This window comes from Dendronephthya gigantea, unplaced genomic scaffold, assembly GCF_004324835.1.
Source record: "Dendronephthya gigantea isolate DGI-Jeju-01 unplaced genomic scaffold, DenGig_1.0 000005F, whole genome shotgun sequence".
NCBI classification, from domain to species: Eukaryota; Metazoa; Cnidaria; class Anthozoa; order Malacalcyonacea; family Nephtheidae; genus Dendronephthya; species Dendronephthya gigantea.
In genome coordinates this window covers 4136495-4148117 of record NW_021163015.1, presented here as the reverse complement: position 1 = coordinate 4148117, position 11623 = coordinate 4136495, and the positions used below count along the sequence as shown (strand labels likewise).

General features: G+C 37.3%; 4 protein-coding genes across 15 annotated transcripts; 2 read left to right on the top strand and 2 right to left on the bottom strand.

Moving 5' to 3' along the window:
* Positions 1-803: 803 nt before the first annotated feature.
* LOC114516137 (HMG domain-containing protein 3-like) lies at positions 804-2299 on the bottom strand. Of its 2 annotated transcripts, none has more exons than XM_028535527.1 (4): positions 2232-2299; positions 2001-2126; positions 1443-1664; positions 804-1266 (listed from the first exon to the last, which is right to left on the bottom strand). In XM_028535527.1, exons 2-4 carry the CDS (start codon positions 2118-2120, stop codon positions 826-828), a joined length of 783 nt encoding a protein of 260 aa, XP_028391328.1. In that variant the 5' UTR covers positions 2121-2126; positions 2232-2299; the 3' UTR covers positions 804-825. The 2 variants fall into 2 exon arrangements, with proteins under 2 accessions (XP_028391328.1, XP_028391327.1); XM_028535526.1 differs by having other exon boundaries at positions 2194-2293.
* A 253-nt stretch (positions 2300-2552) lies between these two features.
* LOC114516136 lies at positions 2553-7334 on the bottom strand. Of its 7 annotated transcripts, none has more exons than XM_028535522.1 (8): positions 6813-7334; positions 6604-6698; positions 6264-6303; positions 5042-5197; positions 3668-4737; positions 3405-3538; positions 2886-3061; positions 2553-2722 (listed from the first exon to the last, which is right to left on the bottom strand). In XM_028535522.1, the coding sequence occupies exons 5-8, from the start codon at positions 4713-4715 to the stop codon at positions 2695-2697; spliced, it is 1386 nt and encodes a 461-aa protein (XP_028391323.1). In that variant the 5' UTR covers positions 4716-4737; positions 5042-5197; positions 6264-6303; positions 6604-6698; positions 6813-7334; the 3' UTR covers positions 2553-2694. The 7 variants fall into 7 exon arrangements, with proteins under 7 accessions (XP_028391323.1, XP_028391320.1, XP_028391321.1 ...); XM_028535519.1 differs by lacking the exon at positions 6813-7334 and adding an exon at positions 6409-6518 and having other exon boundaries at positions 6604-6804; XM_028535520.1 differs by lacking the exon at positions 6813-7334 and adding an exon at positions 6409-6509 and having other exon boundaries at positions 6604-6804.
* Positions 7335-8033: 699 nt separating this feature from the next.
* Positions 8034-9481, top strand: LOC114516159. 2 transcript variants are annotated; one of them, XR_003686275.1, is made up of 5 exons: positions 8034-8407; positions 8494-8576; positions 8674-8754; positions 8867-9006; positions 9158-9481. XR_003686275.1 is itself a non-coding variant. In XM_028535558.1 (4 exons), the coding sequence occupies exons 1-4, from the start codon at positions 8238-8240 to the stop codon at positions 8887-8889; spliced, it is 357 nt and encodes a 118-aa protein (XP_028391359.1). In that variant the 5' UTR covers positions 8034-8237; the 3' UTR covers positions 8890-9124. The 2 variants fall into 2 exon arrangements, 1 of the variants encoding a protein (XP_028391359.1); XM_028535558.1 differs by lacking the exon at positions 9158-9481 and having other exon boundaries at positions 8867-9124.
* A 452-nt stretch (positions 9482-9933) lies between these two features.
* On the top strand, positions 9934-11542 carry LOC114516154. 4 transcript variants are annotated; one of them, XR_003686273.1, is made up of 4 exons: positions 9934-9993; positions 10207-10289; positions 10362-10775; positions 11419-11504. XR_003686273.1 is itself a non-coding variant. In XM_028535555.1 (4 exons), the coding sequence occupies exons 1-4, from the start codon at positions 9945-9947 to the stop codon at positions 10625-10627; spliced, it is 312 nt and encodes a 103-aa protein (XP_028391356.1). In that variant the 5' UTR covers positions 9940-9944; the 3' UTR covers positions 10628-11379. The 4 variants fall into 4 exon arrangements, 2 of the variants coding, with proteins under 2 accessions (XP_028391356.1, XP_028391354.1); XR_003686272.1 differs by having other exon boundaries at positions 9940-9993; positions 11500-11542; XM_028535555.1 differs by lacking the exon at positions 11419-11504 and having other exon boundaries at positions 9940-9993; positions 10362-10469; positions 10556-11379.
* Positions 11543-11623: the final 81 nt, after the last annotated feature.

The window sequence follows — 11623 nt, the reverse complement described above, 5'->3', positions numbered from 1 at the left end:
AGTTTTTCTAGTTAGTTTTCTTTTCTCTGGTTTTTTCTTCTATTTCTCGATTTTTTTTTCTATTTTTCTGCTTAGTTTTTTTCTGTAGTTTCTTCTTAATGTTTTTCTCTAAGTATTTTCTAAATGTTTTTTGAAAAGTTTAAGAAGAAACTTGATTTTTGTCTTGTGGTCTCTGGTTTATTTTCTATTTTTTTCTTTTATATCTCTAGTTTATCTCCGAGATTTTTTTTTACGAGTTTCCTTAAAACTGAATGTCGGTCAATAACTGTTTATTTTTCAACCATAACTATAGTGTCCAGGTAAAGGCTACTACCATCAGGAGTGCCTAGGAATTGAAAGAGTACCTAAAGGAAAGTGGTAAGTCAATACATTTACAGTAATGTTAATACTTCAACGTCCTATAAATATGATTGACGTTCAAACAAGTTGTTTTTTTCATTATAGGCTGTGCGACTTCTGCAAACAGAAATGTAGAAAATAATTTAATTGAAAACATTAAAGAACGAATAAACCGTCCAGTTGCTAGCTAAAGATATGAAAAGTTACGAAAACTAGATCCAATAAATAATACTACGTATAACAATACGTGTATAATGGCTGTTTCGCCCTATCTCAGGGCTCGTCAGCATGCCTAGGAAACATTAAGTATTGCAATAATTATTAGCAGCATCAATGAATCCGACATGGACAGCCTGACCCATTTATTGCACGAGTCCGGGGGTTTTAAATCAGAGTTTTCCTTCTCCTAGGTGGACTGTCTTCCAAGACTGATGAGCTCCACCTACCCATAAACAACAAGCGCGCGATGAGTAATAACCCTAATGCTTATTTTTCACCATCTTTTATCACAAATTGCATATATGAATTCCTGCATAACATCTGCCCAGGTTTTAGCTGTCTCGAAGCTACGTCGTGTTGCTTTTTTACTATTTCCTCATTTTGATAGAAATCCATCAAAAAGTTATAAAAATAGTGCGTGGAAAAATTTTGCATCGTCGAGCTTCGTAACCGTCGCACATTCTTTCGGTTGTTTTCGGACTCTTGATAGCTTGTTTTTATCGTGTTCGACTGAGACAAAAGATTTATGTTGTGATATTTACAAAGGGGTGACTTGTGAGGATTGCTTGCTGTGTGAAATCTGTCACCTAAAACATATCTCCTGGATGTGCCTGTCAATGGATGAATCATGCTACCATCCTCCACCTGTATCATATCATTGTCACTTTTTCTGTATTCTGCTGTTGTCAGCATAGGGACACTCATTTCCTAGAAGTGTCATGACGACAAAATTAATAATATATTTGTTCCATTTTATGGGTTTTCAGAATATTCTAAACTGTTTTCAAGTCATATCTTAAGTTAACCTTGACTGAATAAAAATGTTGCAGGGCAATGAATGTGCACAATACACCAGTAATATGTAGATTTTTCGTAAACGATACCTTTGATGGTGGTTTATCCAACGATGGTACCTCAAAACACCCTCTGTTATCTTTCCATAGCTGTTCGGTCATTTCTTTACTGACCCGGCACTCTAAGTGCCTGACAAACCCACAAGCCGTGTCGCAAAGAAAAATAAGAGGAATATGCTTAAATGATAAATAGAGATCGGCAGCATCTCTTACTGACTCCTGTAAAGTCAGAAACTTTGAAGCTGCGGTTACCTGAAAGGAAAGGACACCCAAAAGGATTATTTTTTAGAACACCCAGAGTAAAAATTCTATAAATGTAAATTTTATAAATGCTCTAAATGGTATATCACTGTATACGTCTAAGACTAGGGCTACGGTTGTCTAAGAAAACAAGATGATAAATGCCCTGTTACAGGGTGCAATTTTTCTCGCAACTTGCAATGCAATTCTGCTCTTGAGAGATGTTAATTAGTGTCAGTGAAGATGTTCGATATGTTGAGAGAACAATACGAAATATAAGTTGTACTTTCGTAATTTACACGTCTCAAAAGTAGAGTTGCATTGCAGGTGAAATATTTCTATACTTACGCCATGGCGACAAACAATGTGGTAGAAACTACTAGTATGTCCTGGCACTTTTCTGAAGCCATGGCAAGGACATGAACCAACCAGCAAGGTTTCATACAATGATTGCAAATCAATGAGCATTCTTGCCTGACGGAAAGAAATAAAATGCAAGTTATTTCGTGCAAATTAATACCAAGTCACAATCGTAAATTACAGTAAATATCTTTGATTTGCCTGAAATTGCTATATTACACAAATGACAAAGTTCTTTCAGCTTCTCGACACTGCATTGCTCAATTGTGTTCATGTCAACTACTTGAGATGATATCCAATGATGCAAAAGAGCTGGATCACCTGTGCAACAGATGCATAATTAAATTCACTTAAAAAATCAATTCTGGTCCAAATAACCATTCATGGTCACAAACAAGCTGTATTATATAGCATATATTATTTTAATTGAATGGCTAAATTGTACTATGAGTAATGCTACAAACCTTCATTAGGTTTGCCATATTGCTTGAGAAAAGCACTTTTTTTTCCCCTTCAGTGTTGAACAATTTTTTACCTCTCAATGATGGGGCTATGACTGGTGGAATGGTGGAAAAGTGGATAGTGGCCTTTTCCGATCGTGTGTAGGTTGTTTTTTCCACCAAATTGTATTTTAATTTCTCCAAGAACATCTCAAGGGAAATAGGATCATCTTCCTCACAATCTATATCTTGTAGTGGTGAGTAATCAATCTACAATGAAAATGCAAATATTTTGTGTAAGAAGCTCTGGCAAATCAGAGGGATCTGAGAACAGGCTAAAGACCAGCAAGGACATTTTAATAATTGAACACTACTAAAGACCAAAATGTTACTAAAATTCTCATGTGGCCATTCTGGTCCATGAATGCTTTACCTCGCTAATGCTGCAGCAATTTTTTCATTCCCATCCCCAAAATACACTTCACCAACAGTACTACAAATTCCACAAACACCTGAATCCATATTGCATTCAGTTATTGCCTCAAAGCAATAAAACCCATTGTATAAATGTGTAGCAATACTTTCCAACTCATTTTCTGTTGGCGATTCCTTAACAAATACAACAGGATACTTTGTTAATATTTAGAGCAAGACTAAAGGTCCTGTTACACAGTGCAATTTTTTTGCAACTTGCAATGCAATGCTACTCTTGAGAGATTTTAATTCGTGAAGTCACACTTTGCCAATGTTACATCAGTCAAGAGTGGAGTTGCAAGTTTCAAGAAAAATTGCATCGTTTAACAGGGCCTTAACAAATTCCCATACCAGACGATTTGCCAATTTTATTAGACTAGTCCTATTGTAAATACTAAGACTAATCTGACACTGACAGATTCTAGGCAGTTGTACAGCATACTATTGCATAGTACATACACAATCATCTTGAAATTACCTCAACTTTCTGGACCATCAAGGCTAATTTACTTTTCATGGCTACAGAAATTGGCACTCCTCTTTTGAACAATTCTCGGAACTCTAATAGAATTTCAAGTGCCACCAGAACCTTGTCACTAATATTAAACAGACCTAAAAGGCAATAAAATTGAATCAAATTAACCTTTGTCCCTGAGCCAACATGTACACTGTGAAATAGAAACTCACCTGTCAACATAGAATTACTATACTACAAAAAAATATTGAACTGTATATACTTACCTAATGTGTAGAGAAACACTTGGTGCATAGCAAAGCAACATGAGCAATCTTTGACTAGCATTTTGACTGTTTTGAATGGACATCCATTGGTCATTATGATTGATCGCCCACGTTGATTTGGGTGTGGCTTGGACTGACCAAGAGGACTTTTACACAAATCACACAAAGTTTGGTCTGGTTCAAACTGCTCTGGCCACACGGAAAAATCCATTTTACCTGCTGCCTGAATAATGGGTTTTGGAATGACATATGGCAACTTTAACTTCATTTTAAGTCCCATGGTTGCCTTGCGAGACTTGCTCCCACTTCTGTCAATTGTTGTCAAGGAACTGTCTGTCACTATTGGTGGGCGAAGATCTGCTGACACACATTCGTTGTGTGTAAAAATGCCAAGAGCCAATAAAAGATGAATGTGGGTGCAAACTTTTCGGGACTTTTGCTGCTTGCTCTTCAACATACCTTTGCAGTCTTTGGAACAGCATTTAATTTCCTTTTCCGTTACCTTGACATGGCAATATCCAACAGTGTTGTTTGTGGTTGCCATTCCAAAGATGCAATACATAGTTGGAGAAACATGCACCACAACTGGAAATGACTGTGCCTTTGATGCATTTGCCACTTCTGCCAGGGTTTTTTTTGTTTCATCATCACAGAGATAACTGGAAATGACCTCATCTGATATCCCATTGAATGTCTGAAGAGGAGTTGTACAATCTCTGGTGGATTCCAAATGCTGACAACTAAAGCTTGCCACTTTTTGGCTGTTAATATGAATGGCTCTATTCTGTTTACACAGGTGATGCTGACACATAGATGAAGCCTCTTCACGAACCACAATACATCGATCATCATAGGTACTGGTATTAACCGAGTAGATTGATAACCCGTCTGATGGCTGCACCACCAAGGTACACTTAGGCACCAATGGACGAGGCTTTTTTTTAGGGACATATGATCCTCCAAGCTCAAAATTTGCATCCTGAACAACTTGGTGGCTTGTAACGGCAACTATATTGCAAACCACAATTTGGACAGGAACCTTTGCCATGCTTGGACCATCCTGAGGTTAGCTAATTGTAAAAAAATACACATTTAGGCACCTACCAATGCCTTGTCCCAACAGGCAGAGTGTGGCCTGATATATTAGATAGGCATTGACAAAATACTCCTGCCCGATGCAAATCAACGCAAAATAAATGGCACGTGAAAAGCGTCTGAATTGTCGTATTTATAAATTTTTTTGTGTTCATCCAACTATATCTGTCAATTCTAATGTAGTTGAGTTCATAACATTGAAAAATAAAGATAATTTGAAATATTATAAAACTTACTACAAGCAGAATATTAATACAAGCAGAAAAATTAATATTTCACCTTGGCTTTTGTCGTATCTGCTCCCCCTTCTTCCGCCGCGACATCAGAAAGGCCGGAAGATGCCATAAATAATATATAACCCGAAGTTGTCCCTCAAAGAACTTTTTATAAGAAAGAACCGATGAAGCCAGCGAGTGAACGTAGAAGCGAAAAACACTATTATAGGAAATAACAAATGATTCGATGTAGCCAGCCCAGCAAGCGAGTGTAGAATAATAATAAATTCATACAGAGAGCGCCTATGACGTTTACATGGGAACGATTTTTATTGGCTACGGGTCAACCAATTAGAATGCACGTTCTGAGGACTGTGACCTTACTGCCGACCACGCCCATATAAAAACCGGAAGTCAAAAGTCAAAGCGTAAGTAGGTAGCAAAATAAGCCCCGCCTACCGGAAGTGACGTCATAATTAGATTAAGTGGGCGTGTCTGACCACGCCCATCGAAAAACCGGAAGTCAAAAGTCAAAGCGTAAGGAAGTAGCGAAATAAGCCACGCCCACCAGAAGTGACCTCATAATTAGATTAAGTGGGCGTGTCAGACCACGCCCATAGAAAAACCGGAAGTCAAAAGTCAAAGCGTAAGGAAGTAGCGAAATAAGCCCCGCCCACCGGAAGTGACGTCATAATTGGATTAAGTGGGCGTGTCTGACCACGCCCATCGAAAAACCGGGAGTCAAAAGTCAAAGCGTAAGGAAGTAGCGAAAGAAGCCCGCACCGAAGTGATCATGATTAGATTAATGGGCGTGTCTGACCACGCCCATCGAAAAACCGGAAGTCAAAAGTCAAAGCGTAAGGAAGTAGCGAATAAGCCCGCCACCAAAAGTGACGTCATAATTAGATTAAGTGGGCGTGTCTGACCACACCCATCGAAAAACCGGAAGTCAAAAGTCAAAGCGTAAGGAAGTAGCGAAATAAGCCCCGCTGACCAAAAGTGACGTCATAATTACATAAAGTGGGCGTGTCTGACCACGCCCATCGAAAAACCGGAAGTCAAAAGTCAAAGCGTAAGGAAGTAGCGAAATAAGCCCCGCCCACCGGAAGTGAAATCATAATTAGATTAAGGGGGCGTGTCTGACCACGCCTATGAAAACGGAGTCAAAAGTCAAAGCGTAAGGAAGTAGCGAAATAAGCCCCGCCACGGAAGTGACATCATAATTAGATTCAGTGGGCGTGTCGGTGATTCATAGCTTTAGGTAAAAGAAATTGTATATTACATACCAAACCCACAATATAAGGACTGCGGATGCTGTGGCTCTGTCTGTATGTACAAAGAAAAAAGACAATTGCTAACACTTATATGATAGAAATGTCTTTACGGAAATAATAAATAGATTTTTAATTTCAGTATACATGTTTAACTTACATAAGAAAGAACAATGTATTTTGAAGCTAGGATCAAGGGCATAACAAGGAATGGCATACTGGATCATCTCTTATTGATTCAGTGTTACTACAGCAGGAAACCTACACAAACTAACTATATTTACACTGGATAATTCTGTCAGTTCTAAACAGTTCATCCTGCAGTAAGCAACATCTGTTGTTAAAAATCACCTACCAGCGTAACATATGTTTCGCATCATTCAACCATGAACGACGAATGATAACATCCTTGTCTGCAACAATATCACCCTGACTCTTTTCAATTTGCCCCTAGACAGGTTCAAACAACAGATATAAAGCCCAAGATGATAAGAAGCACACCCAAGATTGGAGTTACCTGAAACACATCAAATAATAACATATTTATTTCACATGTTTACATACCCTGTGTTTTCTCTATAATAAAATTATTGCCACCACTAAATGCGGAAGATACTTTTGAACCAAGAACATACCAAACTATTCATTAACCTACCATTTTCCTTCTGTTTTTAACATATCTGACTTCTAACTCACTGTATGAAATCAGTAAAAGCTTACATAGGTGTTTATTAAGTAGTGTGCTAAGAAATGTTGTTAAGGACCAGATAACGAGGCAATAGATCATAATGAGCTTGCAACTGTATCTTTCACAAATATAGCCAAATATTGGAGCAAATATCATATAGCTTGCAATAAATATTGTCTGGAGAAGGCCTTATAAGGCATAATTTATGCTGAAAACAATAATTAAATAATGATTGTGTACAAAAATTATATTGCATTCACATGTGATAGCAATTCTGACAGCATTGGGTAATGATAAAGGAGTGTAATCATATCTTGTGTAATAATTGCAGTAAAATTAACAACCAGCATTTCCAAATTTTGCTTGATTGCATACAAAATATTAGTTGAATTTGAGGTTGATATGTTATTATATTTTAACTACAATGTATAGGTTGGGATGTTATACTCTCCTATCTATATCTTCACTTGTAAGCTTTCGTATTGAAGCAGTTTCATTCAGTGATGTTGACCCACATGGCATTGATGTCGATGATGAAACACACTCAGAAGAGCTACTTTGACCATAGAAGCATGATTATCTTGCTCATAAATCTGAATCCTGCAATATTAGAACAGAGTACGAAGGTATTTTATAAACAAAATCATTATCTGAGTATAATCTTTTATCCAAATTTAATAATCATCCAACAATCACTGTAAAAATAATTATACACAGTATCTCAAACTTAGATAAAATCGACAAACTTACAGGAGATATCTTCCAGTAGTTGTTTTTCAAAATATTTATTTGGTTGTCTTTTAAAAGACAATTGTTGAATGGTTTTATAAAGCTCCACTCTTCACTCTTGATGCGTCCGCCATTTTAATTTAGTTTTTTGAATACTTCATGTTGCGCAAATGAAATGGATTCACACCAAAACGAAAAATATAAACAAAGCTCGCACATGCGTAGAAGCGAAAGGAAATTGCGGTGAAGAGCGGTGGAAATTGCGGTGAAGAGCCGTGGAAATTGCGGTGAAGAGCGGTGGAAATTGCGGTGAAGAGCGGTGGAAATTGCGGTGAAAGCGGTGGAAATTGCGGTGAAGAGCGGTGGAAATTGCGGTGAAGAGAGCCGAAATTGCGGTGAAGAGCGGTTGAAATTTCTTATTTTTTTGCCTGTTTTAAAGACACGGCTTCTGCGCGTGCGCCAGCCTGGGGACTCCACCCGAAGTTGATAATCCCCCGGATTGTTCAGTCTAAAAACCATGACCAGCCGACAATTTAAGAAAGAAATTCTCAATCTTTCAAGAGCACTGAGTCATGTCGTCGAGTAGAAAAGAATATTATGCTAGTAGAGATGCCTCTAAAGTGTATTTGTTGGGTTCTTTCCCTCGATGGAGAGCGTTTAAGGAGCAGCATAAATTGAGAACAGACAAGGATGTGGCGGATATGCTTCTTGACAGCTATCTTGCGATGAATCGTATAGTTTGGTAAGTATGATAAAACCTCTGACCTTTTTTGTGTGTTATTTGTTTACTTGATAATGCTTTTTATGTATGTGTTGAACTCACTTTAGCAATGCAGACACGCAAACCGAAACAGTAATGGAATCAACGGATATGCCGCCAAGTACACCTTCCAAATATTTTTCTTCTCCCAGTAAGAACATATGTTTTAAAGTGCTGCTCAAAAAACGTAAACATTTATTATTTTTTTAAAATATTCGCATAAAACATTCGTATGAAATATTTTATAGTTAAAACCTCAACGCCAAGCGCGCACTCAATCCGCGTCCATTGTCTGCTTTGTCGGATGTTAGAACATCATATTCTATCAGGTAATTGGAAACTTATTGTGATTACTGAGTTTATAATTTGAAACCCATACATGCAAAGTTTCGCGCAGAGAGTATTACTTTTTAAATACGCAATATGTGTTTATATCTCAAGTCGGGTCAGAGTGTGATTTCTGACAGTCGAACATTGACAGCCAAAGATGATAGTTCTGATGATGAAAGTGATGATGATAATGACAATTTTGGTGAACACACTATCCAGGCAGACCAGGTTTTGTCGGACGATTCTCTTGAGTAAGTGATGATGCAAAACCTCAATAATAATCTTTGTGACATTCCTACTGTAATGCTTATTGATTTAAAACATAAATATACACATTATATATCACTGAATATGGCATAAAATATTTCGTCCAATATATCTCTTACTGCCATTTTACTGTAGTGTATGTCCCCCGGGTTTTGACGTGCCATTACTGAATGACTTGCTCAATGTGACAATCCGTGGACATGATGGAGATGAGCCCACAGAAGATGTTGGAACCCAACAACAACAACAGCAGCAACATAAGACGACTCAACCAGAATACATCTCTACTGTGGAAGAAGTCACTCCTGAAGATGCAATCAAGAAGGAAAAGTGTATTGTGTTTACAGACACTCTTATAGCTTTGATAACATCATTACATGGGAGTGTTTGTAAACTACAAGGATGTGGCTGTGTGTTGAGCTATAAGAAAACATATGTTGGAACATGCCTGGTCGTATCCTGGGGGGGTGTGTAGGTCTTGTCATGTTGGAGGCAGATGGGCAGCTCAACCCTCTTGCAACAAGAGCAGGCAACCTTGCTTGCTTCTGCTTTGTTGTTTCTGGCAATTCCTACGCCAAGGTGGGGTTGATGTTCAACTTCTGTAATCTGCAGTATTTCTCATCAATATTATTCAATCAGTATCAGAAGTTGTACATCATCCCTGCCATTAATGACTACTGGAAGAACACAAACAGAAATGTTGGAAAGAAAGAGAGAACAAAGAGGTTATATTGAGTGGTGATGGAAGGAATGACTCGCCTGGCCATAGTCCACAATATTGTGCTTACAGCTTGGCTGATACCAATGATCGTGCCATACTGCAAATGAATGTGGTTGATGTGAGAGAAGCTGCTGGTAAGAGCAATAATATGGAGAGGATTGGGTTTGAAAAGATGGACACACTGCTTGCACACCAATAGTTATGAAGGAGGTGGTAACTGATGGTCATATTGAAATTGCTGCATTGATGAGTAAGTATCTACATTATAACAATATGGCAATTCCTAAAACTCTAATAGTTCAACCTGTTATAATCAATATTGTCAGACTTTCAATAATTAACAACTTCATTTGCAGATTGATTACAATGTTATATAATTAATTGTGTTTACCCTTTAAAAGACAGTAAGGGAATATTTACAACATGCATTTGTTTATTAATTAAGCATTATTGCATTTTTTAGAAAGGGAAGAGAAATATAAGGAGGTCACACATCAGAATGATGTGTGGCATGGAGCAAAGAACATTGCAAAGAAAATCACTACTGTAAGTGTTGAAGATATCAACCAGCAATTAGTTAAAAAACTTTCTTTATTTAGAATTGATTTTATTCTTTAGGCTGCTAAATCTAAAGACAATGCAGATTTGACCTTGTGGGCACCATCAATAAGGAACCATTTTTGGTATTGTTCAAAAACATGTGCTAATGACTCAAAAAATCTCAAAGTAAGATTCACATTGAAGTACTACTGGTTTTTGCAGCAATACTTATCTAGTTCGTGCAAACTGTACATACATGTGTTAATATGTAGTCACCTTATGTTGTATTTGGATTTTACACCATGTTGTTGATGAGCATGAGTGGGTGTTGGAGGAAGGTGTAAATGGTGGAAAATGTGAACATGATCCTCTTAATGAAAGTGAGAGAAAGAAGCCATGGCTTAAGAAAGAGTCTTCTGCCCATAAAGCACTGGCAAAGATCATTCTGGACACTCGCTTTTTAAACACTTTGGTGTATTATGTTAACTTCAGGTAACAAATGAGATTGGATATTTGAAAATTTCAGATAAGTTATATTACGGTCATCTATAATCATGCTATTATTCTGGGAATTATTTTTGCTGTCACATGCACTTAGAAAGTCAATTACTCTAATTAGAACAATGTACTTTATGTTAAATTGTGGCATGCATAACTGGAATATTTCACAGCTAATTTTGGATCTCATACCTGTTAAAATACATCAACCACCTATCATTCATGCTATTATTTTCGCTATTTTCATTCGCACATGCACTTACAGAAATCAATCTTGTGGCGCATTACTGTAATATTTTGTTGCAATTTTTTTATGCCAATGCCTTATGTGCCAACAAACAAATACAATCATATGCGTACCTGGTTCTTGTTCACAGTTACCTGTACAAATTCCATTCTTCAAGTTAAGTTCATGCTTCATCATTTTTAGCCGCACCATTGGATACTTCAGTAATATCATGCATTAATTTCACCAATTGCATTACACATTAAGTGATAAAACAGGAACATGCATTTTCAAAGAATCAAACATGCTGTATACATTAATTTAATTGTTCTGCATGCAATCCGGAATTTTTATTTATCATCAATATCAAAATGGGAAATAAGAATTTCACTTAATGTATTACACATTAAGTGCAGACCACCAGGAAAACAAGCATGCACAGGATAGAATGCAAGAAAACTGAATAATACCACCCATCAAACTTGTCTTCAGTCCATCATCTTCTGTCATCGTCTGCTGGTCATCGTCATCGGGTGGTCCATCATCATCAGTCATCGTCGGCTGGTCCATCATCATCTGAAATGATTCATTTCTTAATCTGAAATGATATGAAACA